Source organism: Zootoca vivipara, chromosome 14 (genome assembly GCF_963506605.1).
Source record: "Zootoca vivipara chromosome 14, rZooViv1.1, whole genome shotgun sequence".
In the NCBI taxonomy this organism is placed as follows: Eukaryota; Metazoa; Chordata; class Lepidosauria; order Squamata; family Lacertidae; genus Zootoca; species Zootoca vivipara.
The window spans coordinates 40806543-40833412 of NC_083289.1; the positions used below are offsets into that span (position 1 = coordinate 40806543).

The window sequence follows — 26870 nt, forward strand, 5'->3', positions numbered from 1 at the left end:
ATAGCGTTCTTTTCCTGTGTGCAGATCCACCCATAGACTGATCCATCCATCCATTCCTGATGTAGATTATGATCCAGGCTTACTGTATCTTCTAAAACAGAGGATTTGAAAGATCCCATTCATATGATGGAGATCGCGTTGGTCCCCACAGTAAACGGACAGATACTAGTTTTTCAGGGAATTGCCATCTACAGGGGATAGCAAAACTTGCCCAGCTAAGCTGCTTAAATGTGATTTGGGGAAAGCTGGGTAGGTTCTATTGAAAAAGAAAATATGATGACTAAGTCATCTTTCATGTGTGTCTTGCAGAATTGCATGCAGTTAGCTAAATATAGCTAATTGATGCTGGGATTGTCAGAAAGATAATTAGCAGTGTTTGTTTACAAAAGAACCAACTCGCAATCAAAAACATGAATTCTTAACTCCAGAAAATCTGCAAAGGATTTATTCGAAGGATTTGGGGAAGGGTCACAGCTCAGTAACAGAGCTGTTGACAGCTCCTCCATCAAGACAATTATTAGGATGTTCTTCCGGCAGACCAGAGTAGATGTTTGGCATGTTCCAAAACTGCTGGTAGGAATAGGGAAGAAACTTCATCCAGACTCAATTTAAAGACAGCTGTAAGGGTGACTCCCTACAGGGAGCCAGCCCCCATCATCCTAACATCCATGTCGCCAAGCACAGGGAGCAGCAGTGGGTCTGAAGCAGCCTGGGGGGAGGGGAAAGACTCAGAGGGAGAGAGAAATCAGCGTGCGGAACGATGGGAAAGCTCAGGGGAGGAGAGGTGTAGGCAAGGGCTCAAGGATGCTGGAGAGCCCTTCCAACACCTTGACCGGGAGGAGACTGAGAGGGCATCACTCCTTCTGGCACAAGAGTTAAGGAGAGCACCATGATGCAGGTCAAGGGGGAGGCGTTTTGGGGTGCACCGACTACTTTGCTGGCATAGGAACTGATGTACGCCATTGCCGGATTCTGGTTAGGACTGAGAGGTCATGTTTTAAGCTGTCTCTGGACTGTAAATACCATGCACAATAAAAGTCTTTAAAGACAAACTGGACTCAAGCGGAGTTACTCTAGAGTAGCCACGACGACCCTCTGACAACAGCCTTACTTAATTTGCGGCTTCTAAAACAATACCTGAACCGGAAAACCACCATCCTTCAAAATTCAATGCACATCCATGAATAAAGTCAGGGCCGGCCCACTACATTTTGACACCTGAGGCAAACCACAAAATGGCACACCCCTGCCGGAAAAGAAGGAGGAGTGAAGACTTACATTGGGAACAAGCAGTGGTGGCGAGAGAGGGGATCACATCAACCTTACCTGGTGGTTGAACTGGGAATCAAGTGCCATCATTGGGGGAAAGGGGCCCCCTTTGAATCATGCCTGGCATATGCAGACCCCAGGAGACCCACCATTTCCTCCCTAAGGGTGGAAGGAGAGCTATTTGCTGAGAGGTGCTGTGGAGGCAGCATTGCGGGCTGGGCTACTTAGGATGAGGCTCCAAGGAGCTTGCCGCAGCCACCATGGCAACAGCAGTGGGCGAGGCATTCCATGGAAGCTGGATCTGCTGCCCCTGTGAATCCTGCCGCCTGAGGCAGTCACCTCACCTTGCCTCATGGCTGGGCCAGCGCTGGGCATAGCTGCCAAGTTATCCCTTTTTTTTAAGGGATTTTCCCTTATGCTGAATAGGCTTCCTCACAAGAAAAGGGAAAACTTGGCAGCTATGGCGCTGGGTAACGTGTTCATATAGACAACATAAGTTGGTGAAAATAACATAGAAAAATACATTGTATTGAGGGGGAATTGCTTTGCAGAAATGCATCTATTCATCAAAATTATATGTGTAAGGAGAAAATCACACTAAAATGCTGATGGATTTTCAGGAGGATTTTTTTTAAAAAAATAATACAAGCATGAAAAGCATGAACTGATGTGAAAATGTCGAGAGCTGAAGTGAAGATTTGTTAGGAGACCTCTATTCCCACCACAGAGCTACAATTCTCAGAGTGGTTTACCACCCGATTCCTCTTCCTGGGACCTCTGGAAATTGTAGCTCTGTGAGTGGGAATAGGGGTCTCCTAACAACTCTCGGCACTCTTAAGGAACTACAGCTCCCAGAATTCCTTGGGGAAAATCATAACTGAATGCATGCTGTGCCATGGCCCATGAATAGGGTTGCCAGACTCAATAGTGGACAGGACTTCTGTGCCTTTAATTGCCCTGCTCTCTTTTGAGTCTGGAAACCTTAAAGAGAAACCAGCAGACCCTTTGTTTAATTTCCAAGCAAATGGTCTGCTGGTTTCTCTGTAAGGTTTCCAGACTCAAAAGAGAGCAGGGCAATTAAAGGCACAGAAGTCCTGTCCTCTATTGAGTCTGGCAACCCTACCCATGACTACTTGTTATTCATTGTCTTATCCTACAGGAACAGCGGTACATTTGGGCAATTTTTTACTGGGAAAATGTTTCTCTCTTTACGATTCAGGTAAAAGGCAAATGATGGCCTCGTTAAACAAGACTGTAGATCATTTGGTATGGTTCCAGCCAGGATAGAAAATTCTGTCCATTTTGGTTCCTCTCAGTTTCTCATTCCACTGCCCACTCCCCATCCCGCCTTAAGTTCATTTCCCTACTTTCTGCATCAGGTGTTGTTGTTGTTTTTAAAGCCCTCATGAAAATTCATATCACCTTAGTGCTAATTTCGTCCAATATGCACATTTTACCCCAATATAATGCAATTCATATATCATTTCCATTAATATATGTATCTTACACACATTTTCCCAGGATGGTCAAATTTTTATACATATTTTTTGGTTGAGGAACTGCACCACGGAATTTCAAAAGTGCAAATTTCAAAAGAGAGCTGTGTTTCCATTCGCATATTGTTTCAGAGTGGAGGAGCTGGAGGAGACTCTTGAGAGTCCCATGGACTGCAAGAAGATCAAACCTATCCATTCTGAAAGAAATCAGCCCTGAGTGCTCACTGGAAGGACAGATCGTGAAGCTGAGGCTCCAATACTTTGGCCCCCGCATGAGAAGAGAAGACTCCCTGGAAAAGACCCTGATGTTGGGAAAGATTGAGGGCACTAGGAGAAGGGGACGACAGAGGATGAGATGGTTGGACAGTGTTCTCGAAGCTACCAACATGAGTTTGACCAAACTGCGGGAGGCAGTGGAAGACAGGAGTGCCTGGCGTGCTATGGTCCATGGGGTCACGAAGAGTCGGACATGACTAAACGACAACAACAACAACAACAATTGTTTCAGAAACTGCAAATTAGGTAGATTTGCATTTAAATCCTAATCAAACTGAGTTTCTCCCCCATCACTAGGCAGAAGGGGGAGTGTTTGTAGGTCTTCGTAGACTCCATTTATTAGCAAGGAGCACCTGTGAGCCAAGTTTGCCAGCGCAATTGTTTAGTGCACTTCACGAAATTAGTGTTGGCACCTGTTTAGAATATGGAATGGGCAATGAAATGAAATAAAAATCAAATGCTAGGCTCAGCTTCTGGCAGATTTCACAGCCGCCACTTAATAAAGGCATATTGCTTTGTCAGGAGTGTTTGAACACACAACATTTCATTGCCTTTCCTGACTAATTGGGATTCTACCTGTGTTAGTCTTGACAAGCAAACAACATTTATTCCAGAAGATATTCAAGGCCCACTTGCATCTCAATGAAGTCTTCTTTTTTTTTAAAAAAAAAGCTTCATTAATATTCATCTAATGCTTACAGAATGCCAGTATAACAGTTAACCAGGGGAAGCTCAGCTGAGATGCCTGGAGAATTCTTTGCCTGCAAAAGATGAACCAGCAGTCTTGATGGTGCTTAATCAGCAGTTAATATATTTAACTATGGACCTGAGTCACCTAACGCTGTTTACATATAATTCCTGGCAATATTTCTGCCTCTGCACAGTGGATTCAGCCCCCTGTAACCATCAAATTTGGACTCGATATGCATGCTGTGGGAAAAGTAATTTTTATTTCTGCAAATATTTATTTAGACAGTCTGTATACCATTTAACTGGAGCTGTCTCTAACTGATGTTATGAAGAACACAATGAAAATTAAAATGGGTTAAAACGATAACATCAGAACTCAGTTTAAATACATGCAAAATGTTTTTTTTAAGTATTCAGCAGGTACCGAAAGTTCAACAGGTAGGAGGGACTTGTCTTGACCTCCACTGGAAGGGAGTTCTATAAAACAGGGCCCTCAATACTGAATGCACAGCTCTGATTGGTACAAGCCATTCATCAGAGCCGTGGAAAATCAGTAACAGTGACTCCCCACAAATACCTCAGACTTCAGGCATCCTGGACCTTGGAAACAGTGGCATAGCGTGGGTTGTCAGTGCCCGGGGCTATGCGAGGGAGTATGCATGCACATTCAACTGCCTATTGGTGTCTGTATCACCCAGAAGATTGCAGCCACAGAGATAAGAAGAGTCGTTCCGTTGTCTGGTGAGGTCACTTCCTGTTTTGCACGTAGAAGCTGTTTTCAATGGAGCCCAGGGATAGAAATGTGCAGCTGTATTGAGGCAGCACTGGGGGTTGGAATTTTGCACCCCAACAATTTTGCACCCAGGGCAACTACCCCTGTGCCCCCTCCACTACGCCACTGCCTTGACCCCAGCCTGTTAGTGTAAGGGAAGCTAGTGCAAGTGCTTGAGCACTGGAGATATACGCTGAAAGTAGCCGTCCCCCATCAACAGACAATGTGAGAAGGAAGAAGGTCTGGCACAAGAGTGAGGCATCTACAGGCAGTTGCTGGGGTCCCAGTGCCTTGGCGGGGCCCAAAGTTACACAAACACTTATATTGAGTCTCCTGTATTAGGCAGTTGAGTCTGGGATCTAATAAGGCACTGTTTTAATTCCCACAATGACAACGTTGCTCCAGAGCAGGAGCAAGGAACCTTTCTTTTTTTAAGTCCATGGGCCACACTGCAAACTTCTGGGAGCCAGTTGCCAGCGATGGTCATGGCGCTGATGTGACATTGGGCTAGTTTTGTACAGTAGGCTAGTTTCTACATACGCGCATTTTGGGCCCCAGTGGTGCATTCAATTAGTGGCAGCAGTAAGCTCAAATAAGATGTTCCAAAGTTGAAATAATGGGGTTGGGTATCAGAAGCACGTTCATGGAGAGCGTCATTCGTGGCTTTGGACTGACCAGGAAGGAGTGCAGGAGAAAGGCTGGGCCACTCTTGTAATAAATTCATCTAAGAAGAGCACATTAAATTGATCTGGATTTCCATCCCCTCCACCACAGTAAAAGAAAATCAGCACGCAGGTAGCCCATTATGTTTTCCTCTCTCTGTTCAACTGAATTCTTCATCAGCTTACTGCTGCTTCAGCAAGGTTTCCTCTCATGGGCTGTTAAGCAAATGTATGGATGGAGAAGACTAGAACAGCAGACATCAGCACGGTCATCCACGCTCCTTGTAAACCTGAGGAGGAAGAATGCTCTCATATTCAAAGTTTGCAGGTGACAATGATTTCAGAGATTTGTTTCATAGAATTGTAGAACTGTAGAGTTGGAAGGGATCCAAAAGGTCATCTAGTTTAAAGTCACCTTTCCCTCCACGACCTTACGGACCAAATGAGTCTTATATAAAACACAATTTGGGTCTGGTACCAAATTTGCTTGTGTTTCATTTGTAAGACACAGGAGGCAAAACATATCTATTGCATTTGAGAAATGTTACAAAATATGTCCAGGTTATTATCATTATGCATGCCTATTCTTACCTGGGATTTTTTGAAGCCAGAACAATGCATCTGATAATAATTTCAAGTTTGCTTTTTTATTTACTTAATGGGAACCCACCCACCCTTCAGGTAACAAAAAAGAGCTTACCTTGTGGTGCAGCAGCCCCAGCAAGATGTTCGAAACCTGTACCAGGTGGCAGAAAAGGGTATTTTATTTTATTTTTTATTAGATTTATATACAGTGGTACCTCAGTTTACAAACACAATTGGTTCCGGAAGTCTGTACTTAATCTGAAGCGTACTTAACCTGAAGCGAACTTTCCCACTGAAAGTAATGGAAAGTGGATTAATCCGTTCAAGACGGGTCCGCGGAGTACTCAACCTGAAGCGTACCTAACCCGAAGTATGAGTGTAATTGGTTCCGGAAGTCTGTACTTAACCTGACGCGTACTTAACGTGAAGCGAACTTTCCCATTGAAAGTAATGGAAAGTGGATTAATCCATTCCAGATAGGTCCACGGAGTACTTAAACTGAAAATACTCAAACCGAGGCGTACTTAAACTGAGGTATGACTGTACCGCCCTTCATCATAAGATCTAAGATCTAAGATCACAGAATAAAAACAAGTAAATAAGTAAAACAAAACAGTTAATAACTGAACGTTTTGTACAAACACCCATTTTATGGAGCCATTTGTTTCTGTCCGTAAGACAGACCCGCATGCCGTTATTCCTTTCTGTTATCATCCTTTCCATTGTTCCTGCCACTCTGGGTTATTAACTGGACCTTTCTGATTTTACCACTAAAAGTATGTAATAGAAAGAAAGCAGTGCAGCAATGCATGCTGCATACTAAAAAATTCTGCTTACTGAAGCCGCAGGAGGGACCTATTTGACAGCAGGGTAAGTGAGGCTCCTGGGCTCATCACTGTGCTGCATTGGGTGGAGTGTTGGACTGTAAACTGGCAGACAGAGATTCTTTTTCTGCTTAGCTGTGAATGGGGATGTTGGAGAATTCCTTGAAAAATGGAAATTGGAATGGAAATCGCCACAATTCACGTGTTTGCCGAGGTCAGGGACAGAAACCATGCCAGCAAAAAATCAGTGGTATTGGTTCCTCTCTCTCTCAATCTCTCTCTCTCTCTCTCTCTCTCTCTCTCTCTCTCTCTCTCTCTCTCTCTCTCTCTCTCTTTCTTTCTTTCATTTGGCTGTGAACATTACATAAGTAATTACCTTTAGAAATTGCACATCATTGGGCTCCAGCTCAAGAAGTGTGCATGCACACGGAAGCTCATACCTATGACAAACTTAGTTGGTCTCTAAGGTGCTACTGGAAGGATTTTTTTTATTTTTTTTGACTACGTCAGACCAACACGGCTACCTACCTGAAACTTGCACATCATTTGATAAACCATACAGAACTTTCTTTCAAGGCTGGCGGACCAGAATTTGGGGGTTAGCTGTAGCAGAACAGTTAAGGGAGGAGAGACACCAACATTTGGAAAAGTTCATTTGATGGTACATAGTACCTTCTCGTGAATTGTGTGATCCAGCAACAAGGTCAGATTCTTCCGCCTCCCCTCTAAAACATCTATATGGTTGGATATTATTCCCATGTATTATTGGCTGGTAGTTTGAAGCTATGGAAGCCAAGACTAAAACAGTCCATGAGCCTTACAAAGCGCTGTTAATTTTTATGGTGAATGTGTAAAATTATCATCAACTTTGGTCCCACTATAATGCTGGAGTTTATGGACAGACACCCAGCTTATGTTCTGTTTTGTTTAGCGTACTATGTTTTTTTTATATTTTGTTTGTATATTTTACAAAATTTAAATACATTTATGGGGGAAATGATTACATTATTTTCTGCATTGTTCCACTGAAATCTGTCAATGTTAATGACATAATTATGTTGCAGTCACAGCAGATGGCAAGTTGAGTAATGTATATTGAGATAAGAATCCAGTGTCTCTATTCAGACCAGGTCTCTCCATGGTTTTAAGTTTGGTTGTTGTTGTTTAGTCGTGTCTGACTCTTCGTGGCCCCATGGACCATAGCACGCCATAAGTTTGGTACAAAGTTGCAATTCAGCAACTTCTCTTTCCAGTCTATTTCTGAAATTCTTTTGCAATAAGACAGCTACTTTGAGATCTTGTATAGAATGTCCTGGGTGTTCTCCTACTGATTTCTCTGTCTTGTGATTCCTGATGTCAGATTTATGTCCATTTATCTTTTGGTGTAGAGTTTGGCCTGTTTGTCCCATATAGAGAGCTGAAGGGCACTGTTGGCATTTGATGGCATACACAATGTTAGAAGGTGAGCAATTAAATGTTTGATGTTGTTGGGGCCAGTAATGGTGTTGTCTGGGTGTATGTGGCAGCAAAGTTGGCATCTGGGTTTATTGCAGGCTCTGGTACCAGTGTCCATGTTAAGTCTGGTTGTTGTATTATTGTGGGTGAGGAGTTGTTTAAGATTGGGAAAGCATTTAAGATTGCTTTCCTTCTCTTTTAGGGAGGGGTAGATGCCAGCCCATAGGTATGTGTAATAAGAGTGCCAGGTATACTCAAGCAAACCCAGTGTTTAAAAAACTGGGGAATCAATGGAAGCAGACAGAAAGAAATGCAGGCAGAAAAAAAAGTCTGGAATGGATTGGCAGCTTCTGCCTGTGGTGTCTGCCTCTGGAAATAGCCCAGACAGAAGCTACCAATCCACTCCAGACTTTTTCTTCTGCCTGCACCTGAAGCTGGTTCTGTCTCATGGCTCTGTCTCCACCTGAGTTCTGCTCACCACTTTTTGTGCAGCAAGGTGTGTGAAGGTGAGGGGCTGCTTCTGTGGCACACAACCAAGGAGAAGGAGGAGGGACTATCCTGCCCTTGGTCATCCAGATCTGCCCTGCCTCTGGTCAGCTTGGCATGGGTCTATTTCTCTGCAGGAAAAATCTTGTGTTTGGTTGTTTTGGTTAGCTTTTTGTCATTCCTTCATTGAAACAAACAAATACATTTTAAAAGATCCTTGGGTGCACCCGCTAATGAAATGTGCTGCACATTCCTATGCATGAACCTAGCTTTCTCCCTGATACGTTTCTTTCTTATGTGCAGGGACTTTGTAAGAAGAAGCAGCCAGTGATCCACCTACAAGCTGAAATCTCCAGCCTAGATACAGGTTCAGCCCTTTTGCCCTTGTTATTGTATTTGAAACACACACACACACACACACACACACACACACGTCTTTACCTTGGTGGGCAATGGGACCCACATCCAACAAATGGCCCTTTGCGACAGCAGCAGCCTGGCGACTTTCAATTCCTGCGCAGCGCTACAGGAGAGAAATGTGATTTGGTTTCTCAGGAAGGGCTCATCCATTAGTATCAGAGTATATTTGAACCCACTAAGCTACAATTTATGCTGATGAGCATCAGGCTCACCGGTCTGCATGGTCCAGCACTAGGGTCGCAGAGGCGAACTTCGCAGTGGAGATAAACGAGGTTATGATTCCCAACAAACTTGAACACTTGGAGGGAAAACCGTCCTTGAGCCGAGACTCCATTTTCTGGGACTGTTATACTGGTATCCCGTCTGTTTGGGCAGCTGTAAAACCAGCAAGAACTTTATGTCAGATGAGCCCCGCTAGTCCATCTAGAACAGGGGTGGGGAACCTTAGGCTGGGAGGCGGCATGTAGCGCATCAGGCATCTCCTTCTGACCCTCAGATCTCCCCCTAGCCACACCCCCTCTTCACTTGCCACATCTCCTTACCGGCCCTGCTTCACACCCTCCTTGAGTGATTTGCCTGGCTGGACTGTGTCCCTGAATAATGCCCCAATAATGACTCTTGATAATGCCCAGGTGGAGGTGCATGTGTGTGTAAACACTAGCTCAATGCACAAAGGTAAAATTTGCATCTGTTGCTCCACCCACTTTTGCCTCTGTCCCACCCAGAACATGTATGGGGGCCCTAAAAGGCTGCCCGGAAGGGAATGTGTCTAGCATCTGTCTCTAGAATGGCTCGCCAGATGTTTCCAATAACCCCATAACACAGAGACAGCAGAAATTCTGTTAGACGCAGAGGAGGAAATGAGCACACAGTGAGCATATCCCGTTGCCTCTTTCCCCAATATCTTCCTAGTCTTGCTTCTTAAAATTAATTTCTGCGTGTTGCTTTTCTTCCATTGAATTTACAAGAGCATTCTGGAGCTTCCCAGGCAGGCACTAACCAGCCACATACAGGTGAAACTCGGAAAATTAGAATATCGTCAAAAAGTGCATTTATTTCAGTAATGCAACTTATTTTTCTTTTCTTTTAATTTTTACAAATGCTTTCTTTTGGAAATTCCACAGGAATAAAACAAATAGTTACAATAATTCAAAAATAAACATTGCTATTACATTTCATTAATTACATTCCGTTTCTAATTGACCCGCCTAACGACAAATCATTACAATTACAACAAATAAAGGCTTGAATATCTTGCTTTGCATGTCATGCATCTATCTCATATACAGTGGTACCTCGGTTTACAACCACAATTGGTTCCGGAAGTCTGTACTTAAACTGAAGCGTACTTAACCTGAAGCGAACTTTCCCATTGAAAGTAATGGAAAGTGGATTAATCCGTTCCAGACAGGTCCGTGGAGTACTCAACCCGAAGCGTACTTAACCCGAAGTATGAGTGTAATTGGTTCTGGAAGTCTGTACTTAACCTGAAGCATACCGGTACTTAACCTGAAGCAAACTTTCCCATTGAAAGTAATGGAAAGTGGATTAATCCATTCCAGATGGGTCCGCGGTGTTTGTAAACAGAGGCGTTCGCAAACGGAGGCAGTTGTAAACTGAGGTATGACTGTATTGGTTTCTTTCACCTTTTAAGTTGCAGTACTGAATTAAATGCACTTTTCGACGATATTCTAATTTTCTGAGTTTCACCTGTATTTTCAGCTAGGTTGCAGCCTGCCCTTGTATCCCTGATCCCAATCCGGATGCTGCTTCCACTCTAGACTTGATTTCACACACCCTGGAACCCGATCTTGAAACCATGAATGGAAAAGGATAGTCCCTTGATCAAATCCACACACACCCCTTACTGTACCTGTTTTGAATGATGAAATATTTCAGAGGGTCAGCGGCGTCTTCTGTGGCCGTTGCAAAGCAATTGTCCATCAGCAAGACGAAGCGGCTCACGTCCCCACTGGTGACCATGACACCAACATAGAGCCAGGACTGAGTTGGCAACACGGCCATTGCTCCCTCATAGGGCGAGGTGTAGTTTTGGTCTCTGTAGAGAGCCATCTTAATTATAAACTGACCTGCTCCTTCAATGCTGATGTTGGTTGAACTGGAAGGTTAAAAATAGGAAGTAAGAGTGTATTCAGGTGGGCGGATTATGAGCATAAGAAGATCCTGTTGGCCATCTAGTCCAGCATCCTGCTCTCACAGTGGCCAGCCAGATGTCTGAGGGAAACCCACAGACAGGGTTGCAGCACCAGAGCACTCTCCCCTGCTATGCTTCCAGTAGCTAGTTCAGAAGCATTGCTACCTCCCACTGTGGAGAACCAGAAGAGGTATGAAGAGGATGGAGCAGAGACAGACAAGGCAAATAAGTCTTGGGTTGCTTGGGAAGGACTCATGAGAGGAGGAGATTTAAAGAGCTGTGGAAAAGCAGCAACCTTCAGTCCTCACACAACTGCCTCATTGGGGCAAGACCTACTGGGAAGTGTTGCTGTGCTCACTAGGCCTGAACTGCTCTGTTTCTTTGAATAAAGAGTTAGCTTCATGGACACCTTGTGAGTATTCAGTGGTCTAAACCACTAAGCCTCTTGGGCTTGCTGTTCAGAAGGTTGGCAGTTCAAATCCACACGACGGGGTGAGCTCCCATTGCTCTGTCCTAGCTCCTGCCAACCTAGCAGTTCGAAAGCACGCCAGTGCAAGTAGATAAATAGGTACCACTGCGGCAGGAAGGTAAACAGTGTCTCCATGCACTCTAGTTTCTGTTACAGTGTTCCATTGTGCCAGAAGTGGTTTAGTCATGCTGGCTACATGCTGTCTGTGGACAAACTCTGGCTCCCTTGGCCTGAAAGCAAGATGAGCACTGCAACTCCATAGTCTCATTTGACTTGACTTAACCGTCCAGGGATCTTTTACCTTTTTACCTTTTTTTTACCCAACTCCTGCCTTGACAGCGATGCCCTTGCAGAACTTAGCAGGGAGGAGGATGGGAACAAAACTACAATTAGTTTGCTCTGTCTGCGATTGCCTTAGGCTCTGCCTGCTCTCTGGGCTCTCTGCATTCTGCTCTGCCAGTCTTGGCGGGCATCAGCCACCACTGAACTAGCTTACAGTACAAAGGTAAATTTTACATTTATTGCTCTGTCCAAGTTTGCCACTGGCCCTTGCCTGCCACTGGCATGTGGCCCCTGGAAGGTCGTCCAGAAGTGAATGTGGACCTCGAGCTAAAGAAGGTTTAACACTCTCTGCTTTGCAGGATCTGCTCCCTCACATTACTCCCCAGAGGTTGGAACCCTAAATAGAAATGAAAGTATCATTAGGCAAGATGAACAGCTTTCATCTTAATAAATAATGCTGTACCTGACAATGGGCTGGATAGCTGTTCTAAGGCTGGTTTCCATATCCAACGGGTAGGAGCACTGGAAATTAATTTTGATTTCGTTCTCTCTAATGACAGTCCCATCAGCCAGATAGAGTGTGTTGCTATATGTGGCATGGGTTTCATTTTTCTGTAAGGGGGAATAAAAGGAATTAAAGCGGCCCGCCTCTGGACTTCAGCACAGTTACTTGTATCCCTGGCTAATTATTTCCAAGTGCACATTTCTAATGTGAAAGAGAGAGGGAAGCTGCTTTCGAGGAAATGGAAAGGGCTCTCCTAGCCCCCCTTACCCCCCAGTTTCTTAGATGCTCCCTCTTTGACTACCGTGGCTGCTTTGGCAACATTGCTTTTAACAGTATCTCCCTCCTGACCACAAGACAGGACGCAGACACAGGACTCAGGAAAGTATAGGGGTTAAGAAGAGCAGGGCAAGGAGTTCAGAACTGGATGGAAGCAACCAAGATGTCCCAACAAGTTGCTATGCATGCCAAGCTTCTAAAGACAAGACATGTCATGCTCCTTCACAAGACTTGCTTGCCTTGTGTGGGAATGTCAGGATTGAATATGGGTAGGTTTTTCTGCTCCCATCTGCTAAGGTGCCTGGTTCTAGGAGACAAGGCTGTACCCTCCTGCTTGAGCTCCTGTTCAGTCACTGCTGACTATTCTACCTCCCCTTGTGCTCAGAGTCCCCCCCCCCAACTTCCACTGAGGCTCCACAAACAGGTCAAGGGGAGGGGGAGACCAGAGTCCCTGGCTGAAGTCAAGGTGTAAAAGGTGAGCCCGCTTCCTCTGACCCACTTTGCCCACCATTCAGTCTAGCCCATTTCGTCTTCCTTCTGCAACAGAGCCTGCCAATCTACAGCTGATCCCAACAGCGCTGTGGTGGTCACGACCTATAGCCAATCAGGAATCATGTAGACCAGGCATCCCCAAACTGTGGCCCTCCAGATGTTTTGGCCTACAACTCCCATGATCCCTAGCTAACAGGACCAGTGGTCAGGGATGATGGGAATTGTAGTCCAAAACATCTGGAGGGCCGAAGTTTGGGGATGCCTGCTGTAGCTGGAATGGTGATGCCATGCTATTGTTACAATGTGAATGATTATGTGAAAAAGCCATTGCAGAGTGAGGTCAATGCTCCAACTTGCCTTCACTCTAAATTGACTTCATGGTGAGACAATGTAGCCAATCATCTCCTGCCTTAAGTACAGTATTTGCAAATATGAGAACCATCTCCAGGAAAGGATGCAGAAAATCCTTCTTGGTGAGGCTTTCCCACTGAATAGAGAACCTACCGTCAATAGCATTCCACACTGGCCAGCTTGGGTGGGTATCACCACAGAGACCACTGTTCTATTCCCCTGCTCTACGAAACCATCACATTTGTTGTCTCTGAGATGCATGGTTAAATTCTGGAAGCTATTGAGAGGGCACTTCGGCATGGAGACCTTGATTTCATTTGCACCACACTCCAGTTGTGGCTCCAAGTTAGAAGCATCTGGAAAACAAGAATAAATAGCAGTTGTAGTGGCAGCGGCTATTAATATTTGCTAAGTACATTCTTTTACTGCTAGATTATTTTCCCCATTTCAAAAGCTCAAAGCAGTTTATATATTGAACCAACAATCTGTTGTAATTATTATTTCGCATTCCTAGCTGCAGGAGTGTCTCTGTGTGGAATAAGTAGCAGAGCAAATGCAGAGGTTTTTTTTTTTTTTTTTTTTTACAGTAAACTGTAAGTGTTGTAATTCTGTGTGGCTCAGAGTTCATTCTGGCTAGCGGTGCAAACCTCTTGCAGTGTCTCCTTTGAAAACAGTGGTGCTTTGATTGACATCAAGTAATCTTGGGAGTTTGGTGAAGCAGAGTTGCATAAAGAAATAGTCTGATGAGACTGACTGTCAAAAGACTCAAGCAACGAACAGTTTATTACTCCTGGGAAACAAAGCCGTTCTGAGCACAAGCTACCCTGGGGGTCATGAGGTTAACAAAATGAAGGGAGGCCTAATACGAACTGGAGATTGAGGAGGAAAGAAGAAAAGCCTAAGAAAATAAACAGTCTACAGGTAGTTATTTAAGAAGGACTCCGTGAGGGAAGAAAAGGTTGCCTATCACCCCCTACTTGTTCAGGTAGCTCATTACAAGTTGCTTTAAAGGTAAAGGGTAAAGGGACCCCTGACCATTAGGTCCAGTCGTGACCGACTCTGGGGTTGCGCGCTCATCTCGCATTATTGGCCGAGGGAGCCGTCGTATAGCTTCCAGGTCATGTGGCCAGCATGACAAAGCCGCTTCTGGCAAACCAGAGCAGCACATGGAAACGCCATTTACCTTCCCGCTGTAGCGGTTCCTATTTATCTACTTGCATTTTGACGTGCTTTCGAACTGCTAGGTTGGCAGGAGCTGGGACCAAGCAACGGGAGCTCACCCCGTCACAGGGATTCGAATCGCCGACCTTCTGATCAGCAAGCCCTAGGCTCAGTGGTTTAACAAGTTGCTTTACTCCCAACAATATTATGAAATTTCTGCCTCTGGAGATTAATCTGCGATGGCTCGTTTGCACGTGCCATTTGAATGTTCAATTAAAACAGGGATGGGAAACCTACAGCCTCCCAGATGCTATTAGGTTGACTTCAACTCCCATCATCTCCAGGCAGCATGGCCAATAGTCAGGGAAGATGGGAACTGTAGTCTAACAACATTGGGATATAGATTCAGGTAGGTAGCCATGTTGGCCTGACACAGTTGGTGTGTGTGTGTGTGTGTGTGTGTGTGTGTGTGTCCAGTAGCACCTTAGAGACCAACTAAGTGAGAGACCAACTAAGTTTGTTCTGCGTACAAGCTTTCGTGTGCAAGCACACTTCTTCATATACACTGAAACAAAAGTCACCAGACCCTTATATATAGTGGGAGGGTGGGGTGGGTTTTGTTCTCTTTCAAGTCTGTCACAAGACAGAGAAGCCAGTAAGAGAACACTTCAGTCTCCCAGGACATTCAATACAGGATCTCAAAGCAGCTGTCTTATTACAAAAGAATTTCAGAAATAGACTTGAAAGAGAAGTTGCTGAATTACAACTTATTACCAAACTGAAAACTATGGAAAGACCTGGTCTTAATAGAAATAATGGATTCTTGTCTCATTACACATGCTAAAGCTATTTTGGTCATCTGCATACTATCCCTTGCTTTTTCCTGTAGGACTAATTGCAGTCGTTAACAGTTGAACAGGTTTACCATACCCATTGAGTCAATCACCCATCTCCTACTACCCTCCTGAGAAAAACCCCTCCCTGCCCTCTCACTATATATAAGGGTCTGGTGACTTCTGTTTCAGTGTATCTGAAGAAGTGTGCATGCACACGAAAGCTTATACCCAGAACAAACTTAATTGGTCTCTAAGGTGCGGATTACCTCCCCTATTGTCCCTAGCTATTGGCCATGCTGGCTAGGGATGATGGACATTGTAGTCCACAACATCTTTTTTTTTTTTAGTCCACAACATCTAGATGGCATCAGAGATGCTTGCCTGGTGCCTTCTTTGCATACCTTTAGGTGCCAGGCAAAAAAGTTTCTTTATAACCAGGCCTTTGGCTGAACATGCTATGGCCTTTTAAATGGGGGGGGGAGTTATTGATTTCTTTTTTGTTTTATTATACATTTTGTATCTTTATGTTGTGAACCACCCTGTGATCTTCGGCATACCTGCCAAGTTGCTGTCGGAGAAATAAGGGACCAGGCGGAAGTAGCAGACCGGAAGTAGCGCTGCCGCCATTTTGGAACTGGGTGGAGCATGCTCAGAAGTGACTTTTGATGCTGCTTTGCCCAGTTCCAAAATGGCCACCATGCCAGAAGTCGCACTGCAGCCATTTTGGAACTGGGCAGAGCAGCATCAAAAGTCGCTTCTGAGCATGCTCCGCCCAGTTCCAAAATGGCCGCCGCACCAGAATAAACCGGGGAAAAACAAAAAAATCCATTTTTTTCAGCTAGGAACAGCTGGAAAAACAGGGATTTCCCGGGGAATACGGGAGACTTGGCAGCTATGGATCTTCGGGTGAAGAGCAATATACAAATTGAATAAATTCTAAAAAAAATAGATAACCTTTGGTACCCCTGATCTGTATAAATGAGCCCTTGCATGCCAGTGGGCGATGTCACAACTGTCCTAGGGTAGTATCAATCATTCCTCCTTTCTTGCTCCAATGCTCTGTCATCTTGGTGAGAGGTCAGCAAGGTTTACCTCACCTGGGCAGGTGCACTCCAGCAGAGATCCCTTCGTGGGCTGGAGTGCATGCACATGATTTTCTGCGTCTGTGCAGACATGATTTCTGGTGCTGCGGAAGCGAGTCCCTGCATCGCGCTGTGCCAGTTAAATGCAGCACATGGGCACTTACTGAGCGGGTGACTCGGTTTGGGGGTGGCTCGTGGGCCGGTTAAACAATCCCCATGGGCCGCTTGTGGCCCATGGGCCTTAGGTTGCCTACCCCTGGTCTTGGTCCTTCCCAGCCATGGCACCCTCAATGCACCCACCAGTACTGCAGGAGCAGCCCCATTTTCCATTGATCAGCATGCACTCTTCATCTGCATTGCATCCAGGGCACGGGGTCCCTACGTACGCTGGATCTGGAAGATTGCATTGATGAAACACAAAGTGGATCATGATTCATGGGCAATGTGCAAACGCAATAAATTAAAAAAAATTAAAAATAGATTGCTCTGTTCTCAGCGCAAAACTTTTCTCCAAAACAATGCCAAGCAACATACCTGTGCAATAACTCAAGGAACAAACTGGTGTCCCTTGAAACCGGTAGATGTAATAACCACCTATGCAAGCTTTAATCTGTACAGGGATAGACCAGTGACAGCAGTTACCACTCCAGTTGGCGCAGGCGGTACGGGTTACTATTTCATCATTACGGGTGGGGTGCAATCCATTTAGCCACATGGGTGCAGCAGTGTTACACCTATTGATTGGCACGCAAGATTCTGGCATGCGCTCTCCTCCACTGCCTACAAATCGATACCACCCTTTTTTATCACTGTCACAGTTACCTCCAACCCCATAGGAGGTGCTTCGCCAGGGCTGATCCAGAACCGTGTGACTCGAACACGGATCGGAGCAGGAACGGGATCCGTTGATCCGCACACATTCTTCAGCAAAGCCAGCAGGTTCGCAATGGAAGCCATCTCCATCGTAACCCTCAGGGCAGGAGCAGGAATAGTTGCCGTGGCCGTTAATACAGGTTGCTAAGGTATGGCAATGATTTAGACCGCGGCTGGAACACTCATCCACGTCGGAGCAAGTGGCCCCGTCTCCAGTGAACCCATCTTGACAGATACATTGGCGGAGGTCTCCATTCTCCTCGCAGGTGGCATTTGGGTGGCAGTCTGAACACCGTACTGCAGCTAGTGAAGCAGAATAAAAACAGGGAAATGGGTTTAGCTTAGGCGCTGTGGGTTAAACCACACTGAGCCTAGGGCTTGCCGATCAGAAGGTCTGCGGTTCGAATCCCCACGACAGGGTGAGCTCCCGTTGCTCAGTCCCTGCTCCTGGCAACGTACGGTAGCAGTTCGAAAGCACGTCAAAGTGCAAGTAAATAAATAGGTACCGCTCCGGCGGGAAGGTATACGGCGATTCCGTGTGCTGCTCTGGTTCGCCAGAAGCGGCTTTGTCATGCTGGCCACATGACCTGGAAGCTGTATGTCGGCTCCCTCGGCCAATAACGCGAGATGAGCGCCAGAACCCCAGAGTCGGTCACGACTGGACCTAATGGTCAGGGGTCCCTTTACCTTTACCTTTTTAGAGCACATGCTTTCTGTGCAGAAGGGGCCAGGTTCAATTGCCAGGTTCAATCACAACAGCAAAAAGTATATTGTTAAAACAGGACCTTTGTCTCCTTACCGTTCACCAGCCTCGTTGTTTGTGCAAAGGTGGAACATCTGAGGCTGACTAAGAACAATAGCAGATTAAATGGATGTTTCATACTTCACCGTAAAAGGGAAAGCGACTATACCCAAGAACACAGGGCGACAGATAGCCAGGCTGAAAGGAAGACATATATATATATATTATTCCCTAGAAATTGCGCTTTCTCATTTTCAGAACCTATTAAGAAGAGAAAAATCTTGCATTACTAATAAGGGTTCATCTGGGCCAGAGTCAAATATCAAGGACTGCTCCCTGCTGGTTCGTGTAGTCCCCAAAAATCAATACAAAAGAGACCCTTGTTCTGAACCTCTGGGTCTGTGAACAACTTTCTTTAATAAGGGGGGAAATATATAGTAAATAAAAAAAACTTATGGACTCAGCTTTAAAGCACTCAGGAGTTACCGTATTTCAGTTGAGCTCCAATTGAAAACTAAAACTTTAGTTTTAAAGAACGAAATTTTAACCAACCACTCCCCAAACTCTTATAAGCAGTTTGCATCGTTGCAACACATGGCCAATATAGTAACCACCTTTGCTGATGTGTGTATGACGTCTTCACATTGTTGGGTCTCTGCACATTCATTAGAACTGAAATACATTTTGGACCATGTTGAGTTTCTTTTTGTTATCTTTTGTCAATTTTGTATTGAAATTCCACATAATGACATTAAGATTTTGACCTTGGCTTTGAACTCAAACTTCGAAATTTGGTGAAACTGGGTTGTCCTGCTGGACAGCCTTATACCTGCTTACCAGGGAGCCAGCCCCTTCAGACTCAATAGGACTTATTTCTATGAAGACAGCACAGTATAAGACTACACTGTTAATCTCAGCAGAAGCTTCTTTTGCAATTATAATTGTTCGTTTCTTTCAACATTTGTAAAAAATAATAAAGCAGGCTAGGATCACATTTCCGAGGTACATTTTCATTTTCTAGATAGAATCAAAGCTCTTTGCAACATTCGAAATAAGTGATAAAGCATGCTAGTAATTCATTAGACATGTTAGGAAGTTCTTTGATTGTTCAAGTTTAAAGTACAACCCCTTGCCAAGTATCAAATCATGTCTTAATTCAACTACTATTGCATGCCAGCCATCGGTTCCAATAAATATCATGGCAAGCCAATTTCAAATATAATCAAACTCGTACCATTGCATGTCAGTTATCAAGTAACATGAAATGCACAATATCATCGCATGGCCATTATCAAACACTATTGGATCCTAATGTATGTCAAGCTATCAAATGCTCTCCAGCATTTTATTGCTCCAACCTCTAGAGTAATTTCCACTAAACATGCTTCAGCTGCAAACTCAGAATAGCCAACAAATATTTGTTATCAACATTTGCACAAGAGGATGTTAAGCTTTTTTGAAAGGCAATCCTTTTTAATTAAATGTCATGCTCTTGTGGGAACAAGAAGAACCAATGGAAGGATCACTCCATGCTGTCCTGGTCATGGCTCATAATATACTATCCCACTATTGCACTGGCCCTCCCTTGCAGTAGGCTTTAAACCCTGAACAGGATGACATAATCCTTGTGCTCCCATGGCTTCTACAGTGGACTTTTTGTTTCTCCCTCTCTCGTAACACTAAAACCTGCGGACATCCAATGATGCTGAACATTGGAAGATTTAGAACAAGCAAAATAAAGTACTTCTTCACAGTGCACAGTTAAACTATGGAATCCCCCCCCCTCCCAAGATGTAGTGATGGCTTCCAGTTTGTTTCCAGACCCAATTCAAGGTGCCCATGTTAGCATTTAAAGCCCTCAACGACTTAGGCCCCAGATATAGGATAGACCACCTCCCTCCTTACAGACCCTATCGGGTATTAAGATAACCAGAGGTGTCCCTGTGGGTGGATCTTTCGCTCTTGGAAGTTTGGGGGTGGTGACTCAAGAGAGAGCATTATCTGTGGCACTGCTAAGTTGTGGAACTCCTTCTCCACACCTTCACGAATTCATAGAATTGGAAGGGCCACTGGGGATCATCTAGTTCAACCCTCTGCAATGCAGAACTCTGCAGCTGTCCCATACGGGGACCGAACTTGCAACCTTGGCATTAGCCATAGCTGCCAAGTCTCCCGTTTCCCCCCGGAAATCCCCGTTTTTCCAGCTGTTCCTAGCTGAAAAAACAGATTTTTTTTGTTTTTCGCCGGTTTATTCTGGCGTGGCGGCCATTTTGAAACTGGGCGGAGCATGCTCAGAAGTGACTTTTGATGCTGCTCTGCCCAGTTCCAAAAAGGCTGCAGTGCAACTTCTGGCGTGGCGGCCAATTTGGAACTGGGCAAAGCAGCATCAAAAGTCACTTCTGAGCATGCTCCGCCCAGTTCCAAAATGGCGGCAGTGCTATTTCTGGCCCGGTCCCTTATTTCTCTGACAGCAACTTGGCAGGTATGGCATTAGCACCATGCTCTAACCAGCTTTCAAATGCTAAAGACCTATCTATTTTACCCTGGCTTTTGACACTTGAATTGTGTGTTTTCAGGACCCACCCTATACCTAGGATTGCAATTTGTTTTAATTGTTTTTAATTTCTAGATTTTAAATGGTCACATCTGGCACAGGGAACTGATGGTGAAGGGCGGGTGGTGATAGTCATGATAGCTAATGTTCTCGCTCTGCTGCCGGAGGCAGTCTGCCTCTGAAAACCAGTGGTTGGAAATCCCAAAAGTGGGAATCCCAAGCGTACAATTACAGGGATAATCCTAGCATCCCAGAGAGGGTGACCGAAGGATCCTTAGGAATTGCAGGGTTCTGTTTCTGCCATTGGAGATTTGTGAGCAGAAAAGTTCTGCCATCAGAAGCCTCCTCATTGTGACAGCTCTGCGGCCCTCACTTTGCCATTGATGCCCTAATGGTGGCAGGGTTCGAAAGTGGATGTCATACCCTCCAACGTTTCTCCGATGAAAAGAGGGACGTCCCATTCCATAATGATAATTTTACTAATTATACCCCACACATCTTACTGGGGTGCCCCAGCCACTCTGGGCAGCTTCCGACATATATAAAAACACAATAAAACATTAAACATTTTTTAAAAAACAACAACAAAACAAACCGTTCCCTATACAGCAGGCATGTCAAACCTGCGGCCCTCCAGATGTTTTGGACTACAATTCCCATCTTCCCCAACCACTGGTCCTGCTAGCTAGGGATCATGGGAGTTGTAGGCCAAAACATCTGGAGGGCCGCATGTTTGACATGCCTGCTATACAGGATTGCCTTCAGACGGCTCGGGGGTTGGATAACTCTATACCCTCCAAAATTTCTCCAGTGAAAATAGGGACATCCTAAGAAAAATTGGGACATTCTGGGATCAAATCAGAAACCGGGATGGCTTCTCTACATGAGGGACGTCCCTGGAAAATAGGGACACTTGGAGGGTCTGGTTTGTGGCAGGGTACATCAGCACAGATCACAGAAGGTGTTGAATCTTCAGGATCATAGTCTTCTGATTTCCCTGGGAAAAACACTCACACACAAAGCCCGATAAGGGAGAAAAAATTGCTCCAGCCCTGGAAGTATTTTATTCTTCTATTGAAATAAAAGTTCCAATAACAGGATGGGGGAAAGGGCGAAAAGTTGCCCAACCAGGATCTCCACCCCATGAGACCATTGTCTACAATACTGAGGTGTCTGGTTTCCAGGGTCCAAACAGGGGCATCTCCTGGGTCTAACTGAAGCTCCAGGGATTGAACCTGCATGAAAAGCAGATGCTCTACCACAGAACTACAACCTTTCTGCCCTCGCCGATGAAGGTTTTTAAAGAAGTGGACTATCCCTTCCCCCAGACCTCCACCAGTTCACTCAGGTATTCACCTTAAGGACATTCAGCTAGGTGTTCTTTCGTTCTGGCTCTTCTTAACCCACCCCTATTCCAAAAAAGTTGGTTATGTGTCTGCTTCTCCCTTAAAATATGACTGCCAATAACACCCGCCAATCACATAAATTAAGTTCAGCTGCTGCCCTGTAGAAACTCCACCATTGTCAAATTCTAGTAATAGTCCATATCGAATCAACTTATACTTACAAATTGATGCCAAAGATCAGAAAACCTGGGGAGCTAGATTTTATTTTTCCCTTATATAGCCTTTGGAAAAGGAAATGTTTCTAAGGCTGTTTAATCAGCTTTGTTTGTATAGCTATATAACAAAAACTAACCTTTGGGGTATGTGGACACATTTCCTTTTTCCTGGTTCTCAGGTTTCTCAAGTTGCCAAAACCATAAATATCAACTGGTGTGTGAAAAGAGGAGGGGGGTTCTTTACAGCAACATGTGGCTGTGCAGAATAATCGAATTCAGGGTTGCAGCCAGCCAGCCAGTCAATTCTGCTCTGTTTTAGGAAGCTCCATTCCAGTCACCTCCTGGCCAGTCACCATTCCACAGGGGCTGGCCTGCCCATAAAGTGGTGTGACCCTGGTTACCTCAGGCGGCAGAGGCTCAAGGGGCAGTCCAGTGAGCAGTGCCGGCTTCCAGTGAGACCTCGCAAAATCTCACTGAAATCTCATCGTCATCTCATGAGATCTCACAAAGGACACAAAATCTTTACAGAAGCTGCAATGGCTCCTCACCACTTTGTGGCAGATGTGCCAACTCTAGGGGACAGAGGTGTCTTTGGCCCCCTAAGTACAGTCATACCTCGGTTTAAGTACGCTTCAGTTTGAGTACTTTCAGTTTAAGTACTCCGCGGACCTGTCTGGAACGGATTAATCCACTTTCCATTACAGTGGTACCTCGGTTTATGAACACAATTGGTTCCGGAAGTCTGTTCATAAACTGAAGCGTTCATAAACTGAAGCGAACTTTCCCATTGAAAGTAATGGAAAGTGGATTAATCTGTTCCAGACGGTCCACGGAGTACTTAAACTGAAGCGTTCATAAACTGAAGCAAACTTTCCCATTGAAGTAATGGAAAGTGGATTAATCCGTTCCAGACGGGTCCGCGGAGTACTCAACCTGAAGCGTACTTAACCCGAAGCATGGGTGTAATTGGTTCCGGAAGTCTGTTCGTAAACTGAAGCGTTCATAAACTGAAGCGAACTTTCCCATTGAAAGTAATGGAAAATGAATTAATCCGTTCCAGATGGGTCTGCGGCGTTCATAAACCGAAAATTCATAAACCGAGGTTCCACTGTACTTTCAATGGGAAAGTTCGCTTCAGGTTAAGTACGCTTCAGATTAAGTACAGACTTCCGGAACCAATTGTGTACTTAAACCGAGGTACCACTGTATTCGTTTGAAGGCAGCCCAGCCTCCTCAGTGTTGAGGGGGCCTGGCACGACGTCACAGAAGGCTGCATTGGCCTGCATGCCATTGGGAGATGCTGCGGGGACCTGCACAGCCTGGCATGATGTTGCACCGGCCTACACTGCGTTGGGAGATGTGTGTGCATGGTGTCTGAGCCCAAAGAAGAAGCCCTGAAAAGACCAGAGGTGCAACAGGGCTTTGTTTAAGGCTGCTCAGCCTCCCCGCCTAACAGCTGAAGCAGCAGCAGCAGCCATGTTCCTACGTATTCTCCAGCCTCCTGCCAGCCCCAGAGCTTCAATTCCAGTTCTGGATATTTAGGGTACAGTATTTTTTATATTTTGGAGAGTAGTGTTTTGGAGGGAGAGTGGCTGAGAGGAAATTTAGTGGGTGTTTAGAAGGTGTTCCCCATTTATGCAATTTTTACTTATGCATCTGCTGCACTGGAACGTAACTCCTGTGTAAGTGGGGAGTTGCCTGTATATATCTAATAAATAGAAATAAAAAATAAAGAAAAGCAGCACAGACTGGAATTAGCGTGATTTGCCCATCTTTAACCTTGGAAGGACACAGGCTTTTCACATTTTCTGATGCCAATTGGAATGGGTGATCTGCCTTGCAATTTTGCCCTGTTGTTTGACATTTCCATATGATTATTTTACAATAAATAATAAAGGTCACAGACACCGTTTGAAGAGGAGAGCAAAAAGAAGCACCAAGCTCATTTTTCAAAAAATAAAATAAATATAAACTAAATGTTTGGCATTTCACATATCATATGATTTTCCTTTCTCTGCCACCCAAGAACACAACTCAATATTTTGCCCAAACAACCTTCAGAACAGAAGCCAGTGGGATTCAGCAATGCCAGCTTGCAAACAATGATGCAATATTTTAAAAAAGAATAGGGAGTGGAATAGTTAGCTTGCTTCTCTTTTGCATGGACCATGCCTGGACCTTGGCTAACTCATTGAAGTAAATATTGGCAATCTCAAAGCTGCCTTGTGATACTGAAGAGCTTTCAAAGAACTGATTGATTCAGTAGCCTCAATAAAAGAGAAAGAAAGGCCTGACTGTACATTAAGAAGTGTCAAGTAATTGGAATTTAGCCACTCAAGATCTTACATCACTTCGCCTGGAGACTGTTTGCTTCTTTCAAGGACTACTTCTCATCAGCAAATGTGACTCCATTAAGGTGAGTGGATTTATGCTAACAAAGCACTGCCAACCTCTGTTGCCCTCAACCAGCCCTTACCTGCCTGCCTTCTTTCTTACAACCAATCAGGAGGTGGCTGTCTCTGTCCTTGGCTCTGGCTCCATCCACTCTTGATCTCCCTGCTTTCCACCTCACCAGTCCCAATGTGTACCAGCCACTACTGGTCCTGATCCCTGACTCCTCCTTAAAAACTCATGCACATACATTGCCCCGAACTCCACCCGCCCAACCTGCTCAACTTTCATGGAAGCATAGAAGGGAGCTGGAGGGTCATCTCAACTAATGCAGGGATCTCAACTAAAGCATCCATCACAGATGGCCATCTAACCTCTGCTTAAAAACCTCCAAGGAAGGAGAGTCCACCACTTTCTGAAGGAGTCTGTTCCACTATCAAACAGCTCTTGCTGTCGGAAAGCTATTCATGATATTTGGCTGGAATCTTCATTGGTTTGGGTCCTACCCTCCAGAGCAGGAGACACAAGCTTGCTAAATCTTCCATGTGACAACCCTTTAGCTATTTGAAGATGGCTATTGTATTTCTTCTCAGTCTCCTCTTTACCAGACTAAATATACCCAACTTCCTCATAAGGCTTGGTTTCCAGACCCTTGATCATCTTGGTCGCCCTCCTCTGCACACGTTCCAGCTTGTCAATATCCTTCTTAAATGGTGGTGCCTAGAATGGGGCACAGGACTCCAGGTGGGCTCTGACGAAGGCAAAATACAGTGGAACTATGAGTTCCCTTGATTTGGACGCTAGACTTCAGTTGATGCAGCCTAGAATAGCATTAGGTTTTCTTATTGCTGGTTCACCTTGTTTCAGAAGGCTGTTTAAGAACATTATCACCCTGATCATTATTAAGTCATATTGAAACAAACACCCATTTGCTACTATGCATAGGAATTTTCACAACAATAGTCCCTTTGCGTTAAGGAATGGAATGGAGTTTTTATTTATTTATTGCCTTGATTTCTCACCTTTTCTCCCAACATACACATTTTGCATGTGCCTGTTTTCCCAATGTACATACACATTTTTGCAAAGCAACTTCCTCTAATATAATGCATTTTGGTATGCTATTTTTACTATTATAGTTGCTTTTGTGCGCAAATCACTCTAGTATATGCATTCTTTGTGCACATTACTTGGCTGGAGAACTCCATTTTAAAATTAAGAAAAAAGCAGTTTTGAGAAGAGGGTGGTGTTTTGGTTTGCCCCTTTAAAAACAACAACTGTGGATTTGGTAGGTTTGCCTTTAAATTAAAATTGGATCAAATTTCTTACCATCTGTGGTTACACAAGGAAGGATGTAAGGCACCTTACATATTCAAAGTTTCTAGGGAAACCTGCATCTTTAATTCAGCTTCTGCATCTTGCCATTTCATCTTCAGTTCAATCTATTCAACTCACTGGCAGCCGAACTTGCTGGTTATCTATGCAGGAGCTGAATAAACGAGATGGCTACAATTCAGTGTACCTTAAGAGTGGGAGAGGGCAGGCTTTGGGCTTATGGGATCTAACCTTCTCCCAGACATTCCAGGGTCACCTGGAGCCAGGTTCAAATGGCAAAAGTCACATCCACACCACTGTGATGCAGCTTTAAACACTTGCAGCTTCCCCCAAAGAATCTTGGAAAGCTTATAGTTTGTTATGGGTGTTGAGAGTTGTTAGGAAACCCCTATTCCCCTCACACAGCTGCAATTCCCAAAATGTAACAATTAAAATTACAAATGCTTGAGTTAATATGAAGTGCAAACTGGGCATTTGAGCTGTGCCAACAGAAAAGCTTGAACAGAGCAGCCTGCAGACCTCTTTCTACGGGACTGGACACTTTGGGTCTGCTTTGGTTAGCAACAAGGAAGCTATATTATTATTATTATTATTATTATTATTATTAGTAGTAGTAGTAGTAGTAGTAGTAGTAATACCCCACCCATCTGGCTGGGTTTCCCCAGCCACTCTGGATGGCTCCCAACCAAATATTAAAAACACAATACAGCATTAAACATTAAAATAGGCATCCCCAAACTGCGGCCCTCCAGATGTTTTGGCCTACAACTCCCATGATCCCTAGCTAACAGGACCAGTGGTCAGAGAAGATGGGAATTGTAGTCCAAAACATCTGGAGGGCCGAAGTTTGGGGATGCCTGCATTAAAAAC

The 26870-nt window shown here is 44.7% G+C and overlaps 1 protein-coding gene across 1 annotated transcript; it reads right to left on the minus strand.

The window, feature by feature from the left end:
• Nucleotides 1–3919: 3919 nt before the first annotated feature.
• On the minus strand, nucleotides 3920–19348 carry UMOD (uromodulin). The gene is made up of 10 exons (XM_035132109.2): nucleotides 18217–19348; nucleotides 17079–17720; nucleotides 16845–16937; nucleotides 13619–13821; nucleotides 12305–12453; nucleotides 10809–11054; nucleotides 9148–9310; nucleotides 8957–9038; nucleotides 5866–5901; nucleotides 3920–5455 (listed from the first exon to the last, which is right to left on the minus strand). Exons 1-10 carry the CDS (start codon nucleotides 18296–18298, stop codon nucleotides 5385–5387), a joined length of 1767 nt encoding a protein of 588 aa, XP_034988000.2. The 5' UTR covers nucleotides 18299–19348; the 3' UTR covers nucleotides 3920–5384.
• Between the last annotated feature and the right edge of the window lie 7522 nt (nucleotides 19349–26870).